At 38.7% G+C, this 22,080-nt stretch overlaps 1 protein-coding gene across 5 annotated transcripts in view; it reads right to left on the bottom strand.

Annotated features, from left to right (window-relative positions):
• Positions 1-22,080, bottom strand: part of Dscam3 (Down syndrome cell adhesion molecule 3) — a 218,137-nt gene that overhangs the window by 121,193 nt on the left and 74,864 nt on the right. For all 5 annotated transcript variants that reach the window (XM_087350159.1, XM_087350158.1, XM_022081536.2 and 2 more), the window contains one exon: positions 7,783-7,960. In XM_087350159.1, the coding sequence (XP_087206285.1) occupies positions 7,783-7,960 (178 nt within the window). The remainder of the gene's footprint in view (positions 1-7,782; positions 7,961-22,080) is intronic.

Raw genomic sequence — 22,080 nt, 5'->3', positions numbered from 1 at the left:
CCTTAATACCGCCCCTTCAAATCTCGGAAGAATTACGTCTTTACCGACAATTTATATTCTCGATTTCTTTAATTCCAGGCAAAAGTTGAGATGAATCTAAAGAAAATTTTGTTTTCAATAATAAGGTAATACTATTATTAATGCAAACAAACGCTTAAATGATAACTTAGAATGTGTATGCATAGATTATATCCCTGCTGAAGACTGCAGACTACCGTTCTGGGAACAGCGCACAAATTGAAGAAGATATTATCACAGAATTTCATTAACTTCAAAAGTATTTTCCGGAGGTTCGTAGACAGATATTCTGTTCGTCATGCGACAATACGACTATGGCGATGATTCTGATGATACGATGACGATAATAAAAATAATAATAATAAATGATTAATTTAAACACTCAGTGATTTTTACGAAAGAGAGAGGAAATGTATGTGCCCGTACGTATTTCTAGAAAATAAAAAAAAAAAATCAGCAGAATGATATAAAGGCAGCTTGATTAAATTACATTTCAGATATACTGCTTTCCATGTACAAATTTAATTTACTGGTATCATGTCAGTAGAGCTTTAATAAGGCTTCTTGCGGACCTCTACACCGACAAGTTCCCCTTTTAATATGAAAAACTGAGTCTATTTACAGTTAAAACAAATTAGTTACAACAAACTGAAAGTTAATGAATGTGCAGTTGTCACAGAGTCTAGAGGAGATCGTAAGCAAGTGAAAGCAAATTAATTGAACTATATTCATTTACAAAGCGTAGTCTGATTCTGTTACTATATCCTTATCGTCAGGAAATATCCTTTAAATTTTCCTGACAGATATTAGACCGATCACGTATTACAGAAATCGTTCTATATTTTAAGTATACTCTGTATAAAGTAAATAGGATAAGCCGCTTATATTTTAGCAGGCTTTAATAGTAACAAAAAAGTCTCTGATATTTATATGTGCTTTGCATCTATTTCTACTGTAAGTTTCGACCCTATTAAGCAGAATATATACGAAGTTTCCGCGATGTATTGTAACCGAACTTCCGGAGGTCAAGTAAGAACCTGAAAAAGCTACTCTGGGATTCCACGTCGATGTGTGCATTTCGTAAATTTACATTGAAACGTTGCAGAGCCATTATGTGGCAAAGGCAAGATCGAAAGATTTAACTTTGCAGAAAATGAGATCGGGTGTGGCTGCGCAATTCGCAAATAAATAATCGTGAACCCAAAGAGTACAGAGAACCAAACTGAAACGTTCTGCATCGCGAATCTGGGGAAGTTTTTAAGGGAATCTACATTTTCACCCATGATCGGATTTGCCTTAACCCAGCCATATGCTTTGACGGAGATATTAATAGATTCGAATAAAATAAATTTATTTTGAAATATTTCAATGTTTGTGGAATTTTATGAGAAGGATTCAGTAGTTTGTTAGCGGATTAAAAATAGACTTTCAATATCCCAAATCATACCAGTATGTTACAAGATCTGTCTCATTTAGAAGTTCATGCGACTATCAAATTTTAAAGGTTGGCTTAGACATATAATAAGCACTGAACTGACAATAATTTTGTTCCGAATAAGGCTGTTTCAGTTAATAAATTCAAGACTAATTAAAAGACGGATTTAATTTCAAGAATACAAACTTCAAGTAAAAGCAATTGATTAGTTTATTGAAAATCTACGATAAATTTATAGTCAGAATCGGTATTCACGAGCACAGCCTACAGCGAACACGGACAGTTGCAGGAATGATTATTCCTGTAGCCACAATAAATCAAGAAGACGTAGCAGTATGTGCATGACAAAATCAGTTTTGTTTATCATATGGATACGTGACGCAATCCGAAACGGTGTTAAGGTAATCACGCATGGAATACGCCACAAACACAGTTCCTTAAGTCCAAATACTTATATAAGAAAGTTACACAGTTTTCTCATTTAACAATGTCACCGTGTATGAAGGAAAAAGTTATTCCCTTTTTTTTTTTTACATATTCCGCTCGAAAGGAAGGAAACAAGGTAAAAGTACTGAGACGAGAGAATAGAAAGAAAGTTGAAATTTACATGAATATATCAGTTTGGTTGTCCCTTGGGCCATGAATCCGTGATATTGCTTTGTTTCTCTTATTCCGAAATTCGATGCAAAACCAAAGTCAATGCGAAACTTACCCAAGCACACGCGCGAAAGAAGTCGCACACATCTGTAAACTGGACTCAAACGTCTCAGGATACAAACTAGGGTTAGGGTCTTTTATATACGGCAAGAAACGTCTTCAGGATCTGTACAAAATTAAACAATTTTAGGAGCTAAACGACTATACGTCCATGAAAAATAATTGATCAACTATCATAGTTTAATAACATCTCTGCTCTCCTTACAAATGTTTCCTTAGCGGCTTCATTCTTGTATTCATTTTAGTTTCGCGAAATCAAGTTCATCGGCAATATAATCAGAACTGCCACGATATTTCACAAAATTAAGTAGAATTTGAGGTTCTCACGGCGTCGAGTTCTGTTGAAACTTCCACCAGACTGCACGGTGCTACAACCCAAAAAATAGCCATCTTCGTTTCCACGAAATTGCCTGATTTTCTATACTTTCTTATTTCAATTACTTTCATGACTCTTCATGTAATTTCTTGCAAGTTTTAAGATTTTAGTGTTCATACCTTTCGATTTAAGTCCCTCAGTATAACTGCTGCTTATGCTCCGAATACATTCAATTTCAAAATTTCAGCGAAAAAGTAAACTTCTCCTACCGTTTATATGATGATTCGAATGAATTTAATTTCGTGAATTGTTGACTTCGTGATTTTAACGCAGTGTAGTTTTGTGTGTATTTAGAAATTCTACCCTGAAGACAGAAACGGTATATTTCTCCGAAACGTTAACAGCTATTAATACTTTACAGACGGCATCACAACCCATAACACCAGAAGACTTGCCTTAACCACCTTAATCAAATTAAATTTTCGTTTTATCAACGGGGGGTTTGTCTGCTATCATTGATAATACATACAAAGAAGAAGGGAAATTTGATAATCAAAACTCTGATATTATAAGGTTTAAAAGATATATAAAAACCTGTAGAATTTATGAGAATTACTTGTTCCAATCCCTTCGCTTCGAGTGAGATTTTTTATCGACTGGAAACGAACTCATTCAGTGGAACATCATCACAGTTCTCCTCATTCTAGGCCATCAATCATTTAACAAGTGCGTATGGTCATTACCAGACACAAATCGCAAGTTTATATTGTTCCATTACAGACAGGAATTGGCTCTGACGTCAGCTCACAATTAGCATATTCCAACCAGGAACACCATGATACAAAATCGGTTCCATGGCAAAGGCCCACATGAAAATACGCCAGTCATAAATGCTCACATAAAAAATGCTCACACGAGAAAAGCCCACATGAAAATTCCGCACAGAAAAATACCCACAATCATAAACGCTCACACGAACGAATGCTCTCAGAGAAAAATACACACACGCGTTCTTCGAAAATCCTAAAGATCATATTACTTTAAGTTTTCGTTCTTAATTATACAGCATAAGTTACAGAGCTATAATCTTAAATCTTCACACTTTGTTATTAAACAGTCTTACGTAAAGTTTCAGTGTTTGTTAGACGCCAAGTTGCTTCAGAATATTCAGAGTAATCTACAAATTCGCGCCGAGTTCCTGGCCCGTGCTATCAGATGAGGCGTCTTGTCAACTAAGACATCCTTCCTTTGTCTTTTCGAACAATGAAAACACGGAGAAACGTCGTGTTTCCTGCTCCACCATAGAAAAGTCACTGAAGGACCTGCGCGCAATAGTGGCATATGATTCTACTTTTCCATTGTGTCTTAATTGTGACTGATTATTTATTTAGTGATAAAGTCATCAACAAGATTGTATACATTTATCTCATTCATTATTTTGCGAGAAATCGCTGAAACTGTTTCAGTTCGCATTTTTATCTATCTCGAGATACGATAGTTTTCTTAAAACTGAATGATTTAGCTACAGAATTCACTCCTTGTTAACTACGACTCATTATTTATTTGGTAAGACTCCCTGGCTTGGTAGCCGGGTTGGAGAGCTCTTTAGAGGGTTCAGCCCATTGCAAGGTCTTTACCTACAGAGGACAGCACAAAATACCGTAGACCTAGATCCCGGGTTGGAATCAAACCAATGAATGACAGTTTATGCACCACTCCGTCTATATAAGATTAATATTCGAAGTTGGGTCCATTCCACAATATTCATTGTGTGGGAACAAGTTCACAAACAAATTAATACAGTGAACACTTAACTCATAACAGAATAGCCAAGTGATAATCTAAATTATGCCTGAATTTTTTATCTTCACGACGAAATTAAGAAAAGATTAAATTCGTACAAATCTTGCTAACATGCAGCTTAGAATCTTCTGTCTTCCCGACTGCTATCTATAGACGTAAGTAAAAATACAAAAAAAATTAACTTGTTGTTTTTTTGCGGGTGTGAAACCTGGTCTTTCGCTTTGAGGGGAGAACACGGGCTGAAGGTTTATCAGACGCGTTTAGGAGAGATTATTTGGGCAAAAGAGAGACAACGTGAAAGAATTATGAAGGTAACAACATAATGAAACTCTTCATAATTTGCATGCTTCATTAAATATTACGATGATAATCAAATCAAGACAGATGAGATGGGCTGAGCATGTAGGACGCATCCGGGAGATAATAAATGCTTACATAAGTGTAAATGGAAAGCCTGAAGGGAAGAGATCGCTCCGACGACCTAGTCGCAGACAACAGAATAATATTAAAATGTATCTTAGTCAAATTATGTTTTCAATAGTGTGCATTGGATTCATCTGTCTCACGATAGAAAGTTGTGGTTGGTTGGTTTGATTACGGTGACAAACGTTTGGGTTCCAAAAAACAAGGAAGATTTTTTGTCTATCTGAGCGCGATGTTAGCTTCTCAGCAAAAGACAGTACTCCATGAAGTCTGTCATGTTTCTTTGATGATTTTCTGAATGACTGCTAGCAAACCTAATTCACCTACAGACAGATTTGACCCCTTGCAGAATGGCGTAGATGGGTTCCAGTCGACCATCACTGCTTTCTGGTTGGCTCCGCCGGGAGCCTGAATAAAATACTTAAATCACCTGCAACTGTGAATTATTGAGGTGCCTTGAAGCATGCCCCAGGTCGTATGTTCACAGCAGGACACCGAGGGTCGCAAACTGTCGTCGCCGCTGAGGCCATGGAGCGAGCACACTAGTGAGCAAATCCTTGCCGAAATGACTCATTATTTGCGCCACAATTTCAAAAAAATTACACCTAATTGTAATACAACACTGATGACATCCCGAGAATTAATATTTCTTCTTTAGGAACCCTGAAGATGAAGACAGTATGTTTCTCATCTATCGACGAGTGTACACGGCGTCAAACCTTGGAGGAATGACATCTTCCTCACCGCCGCAAAATCCTCAAACCTCACACATAAACCTCGTGTTTATTTCTTGGCACCCCTTTGCCAATTTTTCAAAATATACGATTTTTAAAACAATCCCGGTTTAGTCTCTTCCAGAGGAGCATTTTTTGTATTCATAATTTTTAAGAAGAATCGTTGTGTAATTTATTTGACGCCCTCAGCCTAATTTTCTAAATACAAAAAGGCAAAATCTGTCCTGAGGTTGACTTTCCGAAAGAAAATCTGTATATAGTCTACCTCTTTTCCTAAAACACGTCATTCAGGAGAACCTTGTGGAAAGAACGGAGGAATCTTGGGTATTACAGGTCTATTATAAAAATGTTTTTAAAATTCAAAACTTCCTAATAAACTGATAAATTATTTTAAGAAAACCCAAAGTATGGACCTATTATTAATTTTTTTTCTAACATTTTTTTGTGTGTGTGTGTGAATAGAAAATGTGTAATTACGTGTAACAACAAATGCAACTGCGAGAATGGCGTCTGACTCAGTTACCAACGGCTCTAATATATATATATATATATATATATATATATATATATATATCAACTGAACCGATTAGGTGTGCCATGAACAAACCGCCTTCAATACAATTGTGGGTCGGTCATTCTCGCCTTGAATCACTCTCGTATTAAGTCTGTAATACCTGTTGCCTACAAATTCTCTCGAAGTCAGAGAAGACAGTACGAATCGTAAGAGAACATGACGCTGCCCAGACTGTCTCAGGCTGCAGTCGCGTGTCTTCCATACCTCAACGTCGTTAAGCGGATACCAGCCGTCAGATTAACTCGAGACATTTCCTTCAAAAGATAGACTTCTGGCTACTTGCGTTACAAGGGTAAAGAGACAGATGTTTAAATAAAGCCTTACAGAGTCCAAAGCTTGATAAATAAAAATAAAACTCTTGAAATGCAGGCCTAAGCTCGTAAATGCAAACCATAGTTGCACAGACTCACGGTGATGCACAAAAATATTAAGCATTCAAAACGCATACAATATTTCAGTCACAATGCATTTCTTTTACAAAATACAAAATAACATATAACATGTTTACTATTTCGATGAAGACATCTGTCTTTTGGGATGTTGCGCCTTCCAAACTGCTAGACATCGACAATGGCCCTGATGACGGCTGCATCAAGGACCTCTGAAACGTCGGTAAACTTCTACCAGACGGCGCAACAACCCAGAAGACAGCCAGCTTTTCTCCTTTCCCTCATGCGTGCTACATTCAATATACAACTGACTGATTACATCATGGATGCTACGAATACATCCTTTACGGTCGTGCTTTCAAGGAAGATGGGCGAGGCATGTAGCACTCATCGGAGAAACGAGAGCGTAGATGGAAGTATAATATTAAAAGGGAAACTGTGTGGGTGCTTGAAGCAGATCCTTATGGTTTGGATCTAGTGGTGGGAATTTCTCGACTAACAGGGATTATTAGCTTCTCAAAAATAAAAATTCGGCTACACTTTCGTTATAAACAGCTACACGGGTTGAAACTACAATGCACGTGTGTATGTGTGTTAACGTACACAGGTGCAGTCTCAATCATGATCAATTAATCACACGAAGGCTAAATGCCGACACGCCATGCTCTTTCTGTTGCACAAATAATGGCTTTTGTTCGTCCTTTGTTCCTCAGCATGATACAGCTCTAACACTACAAACTGTACATTTCACTTCTCTCTATATATAATTAACGGTTCCCCAAATGAATCCTGCAATTCTCGCCGATTTTGAATTCCATTCTGCTGGGAAAATTATATCAGAATCGCGAGCTGAGGGGAGGATATTTTGTGTTCCATAGCAGTGAAGTACAGTGCGTTCACTGATAAAGTTGAACGTAACAGTTACTTTCCGGCTAGCAACAGGAACTGCTATAAAAAGTAGAGTTCATTTCATTGTTTTCATAGAGCGAAAACTTTGTAGGACTTAGTGCTGAGTCATGCAGTTCCAACCGGCAACCAAGAAGAAACAGTTGCGTTTAACTTTATCAGTAATCGCACTGTAGAATGCGGGTAATGTTCTGATTTCTAAAAAAATAATTGTGTTTGCGTCTGTCTACAAGTACACACGGTGTTACAACGCAGAAGACAGGCGTCGATAATAAACCTGGAGATTATAAAGGCTTCCATGTCACCTCGCACATCGAGACTCTTCAATTAAAATCGCATGAAACACCACTGACCTAAATAAGCAACAAAATATCTCAACGGGAATTTCGGGTCAACGTAATTTAACCTGTGATAAGATTCTTTGTCAAGAGAAATGCAAACATTAAAGAAAATTGGCAGTCACTCACCTAAATCCAGGGACGGCAGTGACGACAGAGCCGTCATGATGAAGCCAGGTGACGTCGGGGGCCGGGGAACCGTGGGCCGAGCAACTGACTTGCGACCCGGTGGCATTCGAGAAGCGGAGAACCGGAGGAGGTTCTAACAGAAACACTGGTCCGTGGATTCCGTGCTGGGATTTAGCACCTGCAGAAAAAAAAGACATTTTAGGTCATGACGTTACAGGTGAATCTTTCACTAACAGATCAATTCTAAACAAATTAATACTTCAGAATTCAGCGTGTCTTCATCACTCTGCAATAAAAATAATCATCTGTAGGTGCAAATCTATGGACTATCATGTGTGAAGAGAGTACTAGTCGGGCGTGAGTAAAGTAAAGTTTGTCCCACTATACGCCATGTAGGCGCTTGGGGGGAGTGGGGGTATAGCTCCTACTCATTCTTGACCTCGGCACTAGATGGGGTAAGTGGTCGCTAGTCGAGCGTGGCATGATATAATTCTTGTTGTGAGGGTAAGTGGTCAGATTCAGCAGGACGACGACCTTCCTAGTTTGTACTCTTCGCCAAATACGACTACGCTGGTCAACCAAGGATAGGATAGGTGGAGCACGTAGCAAATATGAAGGAGATAAGAAGTGCATACGAAGGCCTGGACAGAAAGAAGGATGATATTAAAACAGATCTTAGGAGAAGTAGATTACATTGGTACATTACAGTGGTAAACACAGTGATAAGACTTATGACTCAATAAAAAGTGGGGAATTTCTTGATTAGCTAGACGTACTATTAATTTCTCATGGAATCCCTCCACGGATTTGAAACAAATGCAGATAGTATAGACTATTATAATTCAGTTCAAATTATGATTCAACGATACAATTACTACTGCACAAATTAATTAGAAATAATACATTTGTTTCTTTTACTCTCAATTATTTCTCAATCAACTTATTTGTTTCCTAATTCGTTCAAAGCACCAAAGTGTGAGACACGTTTGGTCAGGCTTCGTAACATGAGACGCGCATTGTTTACGCTACACACAGTTATGCAGTTCAGATATGAAGATCACAGTTTGTATTTGACATTTCCTCTCTCGTTGTCGGAACCAATCAAGGCTCGGCTGTGTAAACTGGGTGGAAAGGAAACACCAGTAATCATAGAACACAAACATATACATATAACAAGCAAACAAACAAATGCACTGTCGCACTGTCTATTGTTTGCTGACAGATTCAAGTAACGAAGGCTACCGACATGATTGAGCAAAAATGGACTAAGCGCATCACTGCGCATAAAATATCTGTAGAAACAAAGTTCCCGCTGATGCTTCGCTACTTAAACAGCTTCAACACCAAGTCGGTTCAGGCACGTTGAGAATAGTGTGTCTGATCGCGTAACATGACAAATATTTCACTACCAACACAACTATTCTGAAGTTCCTGGGTGTTCGTCAGTTCAACTCAGATGAGTTTCCTGCAATTAAAATCATCAAGAACTTTTACCCTCGGTAACAAGTAATATAATATGTTCACGAAATCAAATAAATCATCACAATTTTCATAAAATCCCGTCAATGGAGCCTATATTAAGCCAGTGGAATTCAGTACATAGCATCAGATCACATTTCCCTGACACCCATTAAAATCCTTTCACAAATGTCTAGGTCTCTAAAAACAGACTTGCGATATTCCGATCAACAGTTTCCCTTTCCTGAATGCGTGCTACATGTTTCACCCACCTCATATTTCTTGAGTTAACCGCTAGATAAAGACGTAAATTATGAAACTGAACATTATACAATTCTCTCCTGCTTTCTAGTACTTTCTAGATTCCCTTGTCGACCGTAAACAACTGCTTTTGCGTCATCTGTGCATCTACGCTCCACTAACTGCGGGGAAGTTTACTCCAACCCCAATCTGACAAAGTGTCATGCCGTGATGACAAGGGAGCCACTTAGCATGGTTTATTAAATTTCATTCATAATAAACGCGACCTTTATGTCCCTTTAGCACTGAAATATCTCATACTAACAATACAGTAGCAGGTGCATACATTGACAACTGTCCCATCCTCATCAGGAACGAGGTTTGTGTTTATCTTGCACTATGTCCCTCCCCCTCCTGCCCCCTCTGCAAACTAAACCACTGTTCAAAACTATCAGGTCGAACCGGCCAACCAGCATGGTTCACTGCAGTTCTCTGTTTTAACTGTTATTGTAGGTCTGCATATCATGAAATGACGCACTGGAATGATTTTTTTTAAAAAAGGGAACATTGCTTAATTTGAAATCCTGTCCCGATATTTGTTGGAAAGACTGATAAATACCATGAAGCCTTCAGTCAACATGTCGGTCCCTCGAACCAAAATACTAACCTAGAATCACCGAGATATTTACTGCAAGAAACAATCATATTGTAGTACAACTTGCAACATTTGTTGTCAATCATATCACCTTAAAACAGTCACTGTTTCAACACTGTAAATTAACACCACTGTGAACTCCACGAACCATGGACACCACAGAGAACAGCTACATCTCCGAGCGTCGACGTCTCTTTGACACATCGATCAAACGTTACTATATTCGAGTATTGATTGCTGCTTCCACTCTGTATGATTACCACACATACGTTTCTTGCATAACGTAGCAAAAAGTGACGTCATAACAGAAAATGGTGGTAAAAAAATTGGTGTTTTTGAGAATCAACCACGTGTGAGATATAATGAGCCCATTGACAGCTAGACGGACAGAGAGACAGAAGAGAAGTGACGTCAAACTGTCTCAACGCCGGCATAAGTCTCTGTGGGTACGACAGCTTCCTTTATGCAAGAGGCTTATCGGTTTACGACTAACACTCGTGTAGTTATTTGGGATTTGTAGAACACTCACCATCTGAAGGTATAATGCTTGTCAGAGGGCAATGTTAATTACTCGAAAGGTCGACAATTCAAAAGAGATAGAACATGTATGGAAATGAGCAAATGCCTACAGTTCTTAGTCACTTATATCTTGAACATTAGCAGAAGTGGATTATTTAGTTTTGACAATTTCATGGTAATTTATAGTCTATTTTGTGAGATGCTCTAAATCTTTAGCTAAATAGTATGGAGAATGTGTACTATCCTAAAAAGGACATTATTTTCCTCGTTCTTCAACCAGTAAATCTGGCTTCACACGTGAGGGCCCAATAAAAGAAACAGCCTTTAACATCTGCAGTGCTTTCTTAACTCTGGGTGCTGTGTATTTTGCAGAGGTAAATCCCGTACAGGCGTTGAGGAAGAAAAACTTCACAACCTTGATACCACAAACTGAGATTCTCCATTCCTCATGTAAAGATGTCGCTTCGGATAAGCATCACGTGGTGAAGGCGTAAAATACGAAGAGGGGCAATACTCCACCTATTCTCAAGTGGACGGAAATGAGACAAGTTCATCATCGCGAGGAAAGGGCCATTGATGCACACTACACACGAGGCTTGAAGGCCCCCAAAAATTTTCTACTCTTTGTGAATAGAACGTTTATCAATGCTCTCTCTTAATATGAATCAGGTCCGCGCGTTCTAACAGTAAGTAATTAACTTATTCTGATAGATGTAATGGATTACAAACAAGCTCAAGTGATGTTCTGTGTTGTTTCTATTTGTATAAAATACATCGTTGGACGGGTCGTCGCGCACTTCCGACAGTATTTATCGTCGTCTCTGGTTTTGTCCAAAAACCGCTCTTCGTCTCCTTGTCATAAGTAAAACCTGAGATTAATGCTACTCGCATGCCTAATCCCCACACCACGAAGTGCTAAGAGAAATGTGGAGGACAGAACAACAAATGACGTCCCTGAACATGAAGCGAGTGGCAAAAGTTCTCGTTCCGATCGCATTTAATTCAGGGTTTATGTAATAATATTAACAGTATCAATTATGACTGAGAGTTGTTAGAATATTGACTGTCTAGCACATAATTAAACTTGTAATAACGAGTAACATGTCAATAAGGACATGTGTACATGTGTTTCAGACACATCATCAGGTGGTAGGGAAATTTATATAACTACACCTTCTATTATGCGGTCCACTTAATATTTGTTATTATGAGTGTCTTATGGAACAGTGCTGAGGAGAATATTTGGACCTAAGAGGGGAGAATAAAGAAAGAATGAATAAAATTACATTATGAGGATCTTTATATATGTTACACTACACAAAATATTATTAAGATCACCAACTCAAAGAATGTAAGATGTACGGGACATGTAGAATGCTTATTATTATTTAGTGTTCTGTCTGACGACAGGTCCATATGAACAGGATCCTTCCATTCTTTTCTCGGACTGAGACCTGTTCATATATGTTCTTGGCAGATGATCCAGAAGTGGTTTGCCATTGCCTTCTTCTGTGTGTGAATGGAGTAATTGTTGGAATGCCACGGAGAAACCGGGGAAGCCCCCGGAGGAAAACTCCGTGTTGCCTAGACCACGGCCTTGCCCAACACAAGTTATAAATTCGGGCACCGCCGGGAAATGAACCCGAGACAGGAGAGATTAAAAATGCATACAAATTTTGGTCGTAGAGCCAGAAAGAAACAGAAAGCGAGAAACATATGGTCTCAGATGGAGCGTAATACTGACACGGATCTTATAGATACGCTTTGTAGGATAGGATTCATTTGACTCAGGTCTAGTTTCTAGGTCCTGTAGACACAAGAAATCTTTGGGTTCCACAAAAGGAAGGAGAGAATGTCTCTGTTTTGTGAAGTTAGGATAGAAGTCTGGGTCAAACCTAGCGAAGAGTGCTATCTATGCCTCTGCTGGTAACTGAGCTCTGTCTATCCAGCCTGCAGGAGATGGAGATAAAGTTCAAGGTCGTGGTTTGCGCAGAGCACATTTCGCTCGCGTGGTCTGAAGCTTAGGCAGGATGCCAGTTCCCTGTGAGCTGATGGAGACCTCGCTGACTCCTCATTACCATAGCAAGCGGGGAACCCATTGCCCCTCCTTCCCCTTCCCCACAGAATCACCCATAACCCTTCCTTTCCACGGGGCTGTGATTTATCTGAGTGGTGATTACCATGAGAAAGCGGGCAAAAGGGATGGATCGCGAAAGAGAGACAAGTCAGAGAAAAGACGTAAAAGACAGCGATGAAGGAAGTATACTCGCAAGGGGGAAAGTGGCGCAAAGATGAGGTTCCCCACCTTACAGTTTCCTATAAGATCTCTTGAAGGTTCTGTAAGAAACTGGCGGATCAGAGTCGTCATTCTGTTCCACGCTACTTGGTCTCGACTGTACCTAACAGAGACGTATCGCTACACTTAGTTCGGTGGAAAGCATGAAGTGAAGAGGATTGGCTACTTAAGAACCAGAACGCGAGAAAACTCTACGCAATCAATTTATTTTAAATTGCTCTTTTAAAAAATTCATACATTCCGATATATCCGAGATCAATCTTCCGTAATGTCATTCCAGCATATTAGATTTTTATACTACCAGTGAAGAAATGCCTTGAATTACAACCATCGTAAAAATCTTGCAATGCGTATAAAGTACGTGCTAGTTTGGCTTAGCATAAAACACGTACGGCCTGACATTTTCAGCAGACAGTCACCTAACATCCTCTGATTTTATCCCTTGAAGCACGGAAAAACGAGAGAGAATAAATAGTGGGGAGTGGGGAGAGAGAGAGAGAGAGAAACAGAAAGAGACGATGCAATATTTAATACGGGAGGGCAGATATATTTGCGACTAAAAAGGTTTCAAGTAAGCGCCCGTTCGTTCTTCGGATAAAGGCACTTTGAAAAGAAGGGACGGCGTCCGGATGTTAAAGTTTATCAAAATTGTGTCGTGGTTAATTATAAATACCGTGTTTATATTTAGTTATCATGTACAAACCTTTACGTGAGCGAATGTCGAGAAAATATTTTATATTCTCACGGTGACGGAGGCAGGTGAGGACGACGATATTGGGCAATGACGCCGTGTAGACTCGCGAGTAGATGTCAACACTTCGGATATAATAAATTTCTCCGAAACGTTCGTATTTACCTACGAGTCTACACGGAGTTACAATCCAGGAGATCGTCATCGATTCTCTACAAAATCGATGAGATGAATGTAACATTCGTATAAATAGTTAAAAACGATATGACAGAAAATAAAATTTATCCACGTTTCTGTGGTATATCCAATTAAAACTACAGTAAAGTTAATCGTTTGGAAATAATTTAACTGTGTTATTAGGGACAGGCAAACATCAAGTAGTTTCTGAAATTTCACATGTGGCCTCGTCCGATTGCAAATAAGAAGAGAAACAGTGAAAATGAGAACTATTCGCATCAGGATTCAGCAAGGATTTTGTCCCGGAGCTTCTGAACACGAAACTTGGATTGAGCCTACGCTCTATCCAGTATTAACGGATCAATTCAAGAGAAGTGACTGGTGATCAAACGTGATATTTCACCCTACACAAGGATTATTATACATCGCAGCTAAATTCAATCTTTCTTTTTATTCGTTGAACAATTTTTCACAACGGTGCTTCAATGATTCGCATTACTTTGATAGCTCAGGGTGTCCGCCTGTTCAGACAGCTTCACTTCACTTCACGGCTGTCAATCGGCACAGGACAAAAAACAAATTTCTTCTCTTTTCGATAACAGAGAGAAAAGTGTATGATATGTAACTTCAAATTTGTACTCTTTACAAATAGCCATTAAATCGAAGAGGATGGAGACGCAATTTTGGTTCAAAAATCTTCAGGAAAGTTCCACCTCAACTAATCTCCTTCCTCCACTTTTCATTCTGTACCTTCTTTACTTCTGAACGCCTTACAATCTCTTCAACTTTTTTTTACCAGGAAGACGAGTGGTCACTGCCTGGGAACCTTCATAATAGTGAACTTATCTCTTGCCTTCCTCCCCCGCAGTTAAATGTAGAGTCTCACTCACATTCGGCTTCAAAGGGCTAACGTAGACCCGTAATATCAAACAAATACATCTGGCATAAATTAACAATTGTCTGAGTCATTTTTAGGTCTAGTGAACGTCTAAAACACTATTTTCCATGTCTGGTTTAGAACTTTCAGAGTTTGGTAATGCATAATATTGACCTCCTGTTTTGTTAACAGTCCAAAACGCTCTGATGTAATCGTATCTGCTTACATGAAACCATGTGGACATGGGTGGACAGAGCAAAGTTAATGCGCTATGCGACAGTGTGCGGATGAGTGTGATAGGTTACCCAAAATATATCCCAGTCTACTGTCTAAAACACACAAAATTAGTAGGCGCGCTATTTTTCAATAGACAGCGACATTTCGTTGTGTAATCGACTACTGATGGTCCAAGCTGCTTCAGTCCGTGCCACTAACATGGATAAAAAATAATCATGTTGCCAATCTCTGCACGCTGAAAACTCGCAACTATATATCTGCTGTACAGATACGATTTGAACATTCTGTCTAAATGAAAGCTGTATTACACAGAAATCTGGCTCTACCGAAAGGTTTCTCTGTTTCCGAGAATATGGTTTGATATTGCATGCAGTAAACAGAACATTGCTAACGCGCACACGGAAAGAAAATTGAATTCAATAGAACACAGATTGTTTCCTTGTTTATTGTTTATTGCCCAAATGATTATGTTCTGTTGACTCTTATGTTTCTTGGAATTTCTATTATAAAAAACGTAACTGTCTCCCACGTCAAGAAAGAAAAATTAAAAGGAAGGAAAAAGACAGGAGAGATCAAACGACTACAGATATGCCCTCCTCAGCACCAATGTAGCATACGCGTCACGAATTTCTGAGTTGGAATCTTGGATAATATACGTCAAAGCGTAGAATAGCTGTTTAATGTTCTTATATAGGTATATAAGTAAGAAAGTGTCAAAAATTGTATTCTTCATACAAGATTACGTTTCATTAAAATTATTAAACCAAGAACCGTGGAGCTCACGGGATATCGACATGGGAAAATGTCAAAACCATACAAAGTGCTAGTTATTCATTCAGCCACTTATTACATGAGATCTCTGTACAGAATACTGTGGCCTTCAAACACCTGGACAAGATGGTGGTCGCAAAACCTAAAAGGAAAAGACAGCTTGAGAGACCTACGCCCAGGTCTCATCGGAGAATCGGCAAACCTCTTAGAGATGGGCAGATTGTGCCTAAGGGGTCCTCGATTTCACTAGATTCTACCTTGTTACTTTCTGATGATCTCATCGCCCTGATTATGAAGGCAGCAAGGACCTCTGGAACGTCGGTAAACTTGTACCACACTACATGACGCTACAACCCAGAAGACAACCATCTTCGTTAACAACTGACATTATCTACAAGCAAATTTTAAATTCTCCTACAAATGTATGGAAGGATACATCTCGTTTTTCTTCTTATGAACTTGAAATCGGGAGCTCAACCAACTCACTTTAGACGAAATCGGTTTTCGATACGACTGCGTGAGTGGTGGAAGGGGTGAGAACTTGCATTTGACATCAGCGCTCAATTTATCAGCCGCTATCAATGGACGACATATTCAAAGTTTCAATAGAAGGACACAGATCTAATATCACCACGAATAATATCTATAATGCTTTTGATTAATTAAATAATTAATTGATGTATAAAAATTGAGATGGCAGTCTTCTGGGTTGTTACGTCGCCACACGCTCGTACCACAAATTCTTCTGTTACTGGGGTAGGTGTTTCTGTGTTATGAAGAAAATAGCGGCCTTGATCTATGGAAATAATATAGAGTCGCGGGTTGGGATCTTTTAAGCAGGGCAACTAATCATCGGGTTCCGCAAAATGTGAGGAATTATCGCAGAAATTTCTCAATAATTTTTTTGCCAATTATAATACCGATAGGGAAAGCCGCTTCACCAAATTCTCTTCAAATTCACTCGATTTTTTTATAATGACATAAAGAAAATGTCACGTTATTCAATGTTCCCGACCAAACATTTCTTAATAAACCAAAAATCAACAGACATTCTTAATGGTCGAACGTGTAATATTAACACCTCTAAATTTCGTAATTAATCACGGCGTAATGAAGGCGTATGGAGGAGTAGAGGTACAGCTCCACGCATTACTAACCCCGGCACTAGATGGAGCTTAATGGTAAGGTTCAAGCTCCGGCCACATTGCCGAGGAATGACCCCCAAGTACCCATTAAATACGATGCTGATTGGGGCTTCAGCCAGTCTGGACACTGTGGCGCAGAGAAAGGTTATTGTATGCACCGCCGGTAACCGAAGCCCGCTAGTCCAGCCCGCAGGCTAGCTACAATACCGAGTGAGCTACCCCGGCTGTGCCTCTACATCATGTCAAGATCATGAATATCCCATCCTACGCACGAAGCTAATCCTGAGGCTCAGCCCAGAATAACGTGACTGCAGTACCTTCACTTTGTTCGGCAGCAAATGGGATTGCAGGCTAATGTTGCGTGATTAATTCAATATATACCTAGTTACAATTTGCATGCTGTGGAAATTTACCATTAATTATCAATTAACAGAAATCTATCAGCACTGGATAATTACGCAGCTAATTTTATTCAGGTGGCTGAATTCTAGGTATCGGTATTTGATTATTATTATGCCCAGGCTGAAATTTTTCCATCCCCTAGATTCTCTACAGATTGCTAACTATGGGCTTTCGTGGGTTTCATTAGTCCCTCCAGACAAATTCCAGGATAATAACTTAAGAAAGGCCTCAATCCACATTTCCCCAGTTAACAATTCATAAACATCCTGGGACCGAGTACATGTGTCAATGCAGGAACGACGCAAGTACACGTTGTAATTCGTTTTGTTTTGCACAGTTTCACACATAAAAACGTCTTCCGTCAAGTTGGTGTTAGAGCTAAGTAAATGTATTGAAATCACGCGTGACATGGGATAAAAACTTACAACCACTTGCGAATTTGCAGCTGTATACAGGCAATCCCCTGAAAAAGTTAGTAATTTTAACCTATCTTTTTCTTGCAGGTCTTGTGTCTTACGAAGTTTAAAAAGAAATGCTAAATAGAATAAAAAATGGAAATCACAAAATTCCAAAACTATTTCTCGTATTTAGAATGCATGTCCTTGTGTTTACAAAAACATAACTTCTGACCATGTGGCTGAATGTTCACAGATAAACGAAATAAAGTAACGAATTAAAGTGAATTATCCCTACTACGAGGCCAACCAAGTACCTGGTCACAGGAGAAGCGCCATAAGTTTGCACTGAAGGTACCAAGTTAATGGGCTACATGGTCAGGTCCATCTCACATTCTGTGCGGCAGCGATAGACGAGGATGGAACAATGGTGACGACGATTAGCAAGGAAAGACCGAGTAACTTGCAGAAGAAACCACGTCCAGTGCCACATCAACCACTATGAACCACAACTTAAATCACCCGGAATTGAACCGATGTCTCCGCTATGAGAAGTTTACTTGTAAGGGCCTAAGTTATGCCTCACGAAGTTAAAGAAAAGCCTACAAAATTTCCCATTCATCGTTGCGATGGCTGTTTAAACTAATGTAATAACTGTGTTATTCCAGAAGGTAACCTCAAATACCATCTAGGGAGATAACTGTCTTCTAGGTTGTAGTGCCGTGTAGTCTGATAAAAGTTTACCGCCGGTGACTATCACCAGGGTACATTTTCGTACTCACCGCTGTGATAACCTCATATCCTAAATAGCATCTGATCATTATTCTTCAATACCAATTCCATAAACATAACATGAAACAGAAAGAGGATACAGCATTACTGAATAACATTTAATAAGATTTGAGCTATGTGATAGCAATTATCGTCCACAGATTTCGACTAATCATAGCCATGGGAACCAAACATTTCAGTACCAAAGAAATATCCAATATTATACCATATCTAAAATTGAAATGAATACACATACAGCAGATAGATAAAAAGAGCAAAGGTTCGTGACGTCACGGAATGCATTAGATTTCTGTTTCCAGAAGGTAGAATTGTCCTCTTTGTCCCTGTTGGGTTACTCAGAGACTGGAATTTATTTTATTTTGTTGAATACAAAATCAAATTTCTTGGAGAAAGATATGAAAGGACTGATCCTGAATGGAGCAGAAGCGTATAAAAAGCAACCTTTTGTGAGTTTCGATGTTTTGAATGAATCAATGAGAGCTAAAGTGTTTTTTTAAAAAACGAAGAACCCTACATGATGAAATACGTGGGAATCAACACAAAACATTACATTCTTCTTGATATTAGGTTACTAAATTTTATATAATTTGCATTTCAGTAAGATTTTTCAGTTTTTAAGCGACAGGTTTAAAGCATTTTTATATGCCTCTATTTTTATTATTTCAACAAAAATGTTTACATTCGTGATGTGTTAATGACGATAACACACACACACACACACACAAACACATCTCTATTCTGAGCTCAATGCGGTGAACGCCATCTTTGTAACATTTATTGAATTAACCAGTGACAAATATTTGTGGTTTAAATAGTCCAGGAATGTCCTTACATTAAAAATAAAGAAAATGGCTCAGAGACGTCGGTTTTAAAAACTGCGAAATGTCAACGAATTGAAATGGCTCTGTTTCAAAATGACGTAAACGTAGTTACATTCGTATTTCATGGTTGTAGCCTACTACAAAGCGGAAAAAGTGGGCGCAAGCTTTTATATTTACCTCGGACGCGAGATTAGCTGCTGACTCTCGATGTATCTATCATTCAGCACTCCTTTATAGCTCAGAAACATGGTGATTGATGGACCTCATTCTGACACGAGGCTTAAGGATGGAGCAGCGGGCGATTATGAATTGAACCAAGATGATCCGTGATCGACGCGGTACCGAGTCTACTTTCAGAAGCATTCAACTTCAGTTTTCAGAGATTATCGAGAGATCCCTGTCTCCATAGGGAACCTCAAGCAGGATTGAACATAAGCCTCAAAAATATTATTCGCAAGCCATTATATATATATATATATATATATATATATATATATATATATATATATAAATCGTCAACACAGTAAGAAACATGTGAATGGGGTATAAATAAAATCCTGTTTGTCATCACAGTTCCCACTAACAACTGAAGGGTTAAGACGGTCCACTCTTTGAAAGTTTTCTCCAGTATCCACTTCTCGGATAACATCAAAATTGGTACATTGGTACTCGCTATTATCGAACACAGAAGTTAATGGGAAATATGTTACAATGTAGATATCGCTGGTGTTCATTAAGAAAGAAGGTCCTAAGTTAAAATAATTTACGTCGGACATGAGCCATTCGTGTAAAACACAGAAACAATTCCAGAATAATCTGAGGGCCAAATATAAACGTCAATTTGTGCATTCACCACGAATATGTTGTTTCAAACTCTTGTAAATAAAAAAGTTGAAAAGCAACGAGCCTTTTAACTGGCAACTTCCTGTTTACAGGCACTATTAGCTCTAGAAATTAATAAACATTGTTCTTTTCCTTAGTTTCCGGGTTAGAGGGTTCTTATGAATCCATAAAAGCACATTTGAACTCTGTCTAGATTTCACCACAGGGAAATGAAATTTCGCGTATCAAGAAGATAGTTTTTATAAACACATGGCGTAATCGTTAGAGCAGTTTCATTTCAACAAAGCGGCCATGAGCACGTAACTGACAGAATGAACCGCCTTTCCAGTATATCCTTAAATTACCCCATACTTTTTAACGACTCAAAAGTCAGAAAATTAACTAATGACAAAGCGCCCGAGATTATGTGGTTGAAAAACTGTACCCACGTGGAGCATAACAAATTAATTTTTTTGTATGACGACATGCTGATAAACAACAGTTCTACGTTCAAACAATCTTTGGTTCATGTCCCTGCAAGATAAGGGCAAAGAAGCCTGAATTCAAAATTAGTAAGTACACATTATAAACGAGATAAATAAAACGCGCGTGTGTAAGGGTGTGGGTGTGGGTCCATCTGACGTAGAACTTCTCGAATAACTTCTCAAGACGCAATCCGCTCTGTAGAGTCAGTCTTTTTCGGAAGAGTGTCAGGTCGTAACTGATCGCCTGTATAGAGTAACTGAGGAGAAACCACGAGTATCTCATTGAAATATCCAACTCCTGGACAAAAAAAATGGAGTGCCTAAGTTTCCATAAGGTAAGGCTTTTGTGCCTCAGAGGAAACGTTTTGCAAATTGTTATTTAATAACTTCCCACTGGAATACAATGGGAAATCTTCAAATGCTACTCAATGAGAGTCCCAACATGCATTGCGGTCGGATGCGGTATTTGACCAATTCTACACCGACATTCCATCATTGCTCGTGAATTATATTCATTCCAAAGCAGTTATTAAGTTTAACGTTTCGATATAACTATACATAAATAATTTAAATGGAGTCTGTATGCTGTTCGTGGTTTATTCAGGAGCGATGTTATTACCTCAGACTACGCAGAGTCGAGACGCGGAATATCGTAATGCAGTACAAAGAAGTAATAGACGGATTATTACTTAGGACAATTACAAATTTTTTTTACACACAACAGTGAAAAGTCGAAATTTCTTCAGATACAAATTAGAAGTGTAAAAACCTCACTTCGCTTGAGATTAAAGACATTTTCCAAATGAAGATAGATGTCTGCTAGGATAATGTACCGTGCGGTCTGTTTTAAAGTGAACGATGTTTCAGACGTTCTTACAGTCTTTATCATCAGTGCGGTCGCATAAATAAACTCGACGGAGCAGAAGCTTCACACCTTCATACGTCCAAGCAACACAGCGCTTAATTAATTAAGCCTACGGGGACAATTCATATGATGTTACGGGCAAGAAAGTTAAGTCACTAAACATCACTTTTCAGTAGGACAACTTTAGACGTCCATAAAGTAATGCACTCTGTATTTACCGTTTCTGAATGAAAATAATTATGTTTAGCAAGCCATTATGGACACTGTTGGTTTACGTGTGCCGGCAAGGCAAATAAGAGAATTTTCTACTTTTAGTGTGAGCAGTGCGATAAGACATAGTCCTTCAGCCAGGTGTGTCATCGCTGCAAATGACGTATGTAAATTTTTGGACGTATTTAGCATAAACGTTGTCTCTCTTGAGCGAACGTTCTCAACAAGGGAAATGATCTAGATAGATTGTCTTGTAGATGATCTAACTTCGTTATCTGCTTTTTTGTATTTCTTTAAAGTTTTACAACTATATTAGTGTTCCCTAGGTGGATTATTTGTTTTTATTTATATTTCTTCATTTCTTGCTCTGTGTTAATATTGTTTCTATTTTGGGTTTGCCTGTACTTGGCAGTTATATTTAATACTGTACATGTATAAGT

Source organism: Zootermopsis nevadensis, unplaced genomic scaffold (genome assembly GCF_977971745.1).
Source record: "Zootermopsis nevadensis isolate Lab colony 2312 unplaced genomic scaffold, Znev_1.0 Znev_ptg000017l, whole genome shotgun sequence".
NCBI lineage: Eukaryota > Metazoa > Arthropoda > Insecta > Blattodea > Termopsidae > Zootermopsis > Zootermopsis nevadensis.
This window is presented reverse-complemented; position numbering and strand designations above follow the sequence as displayed.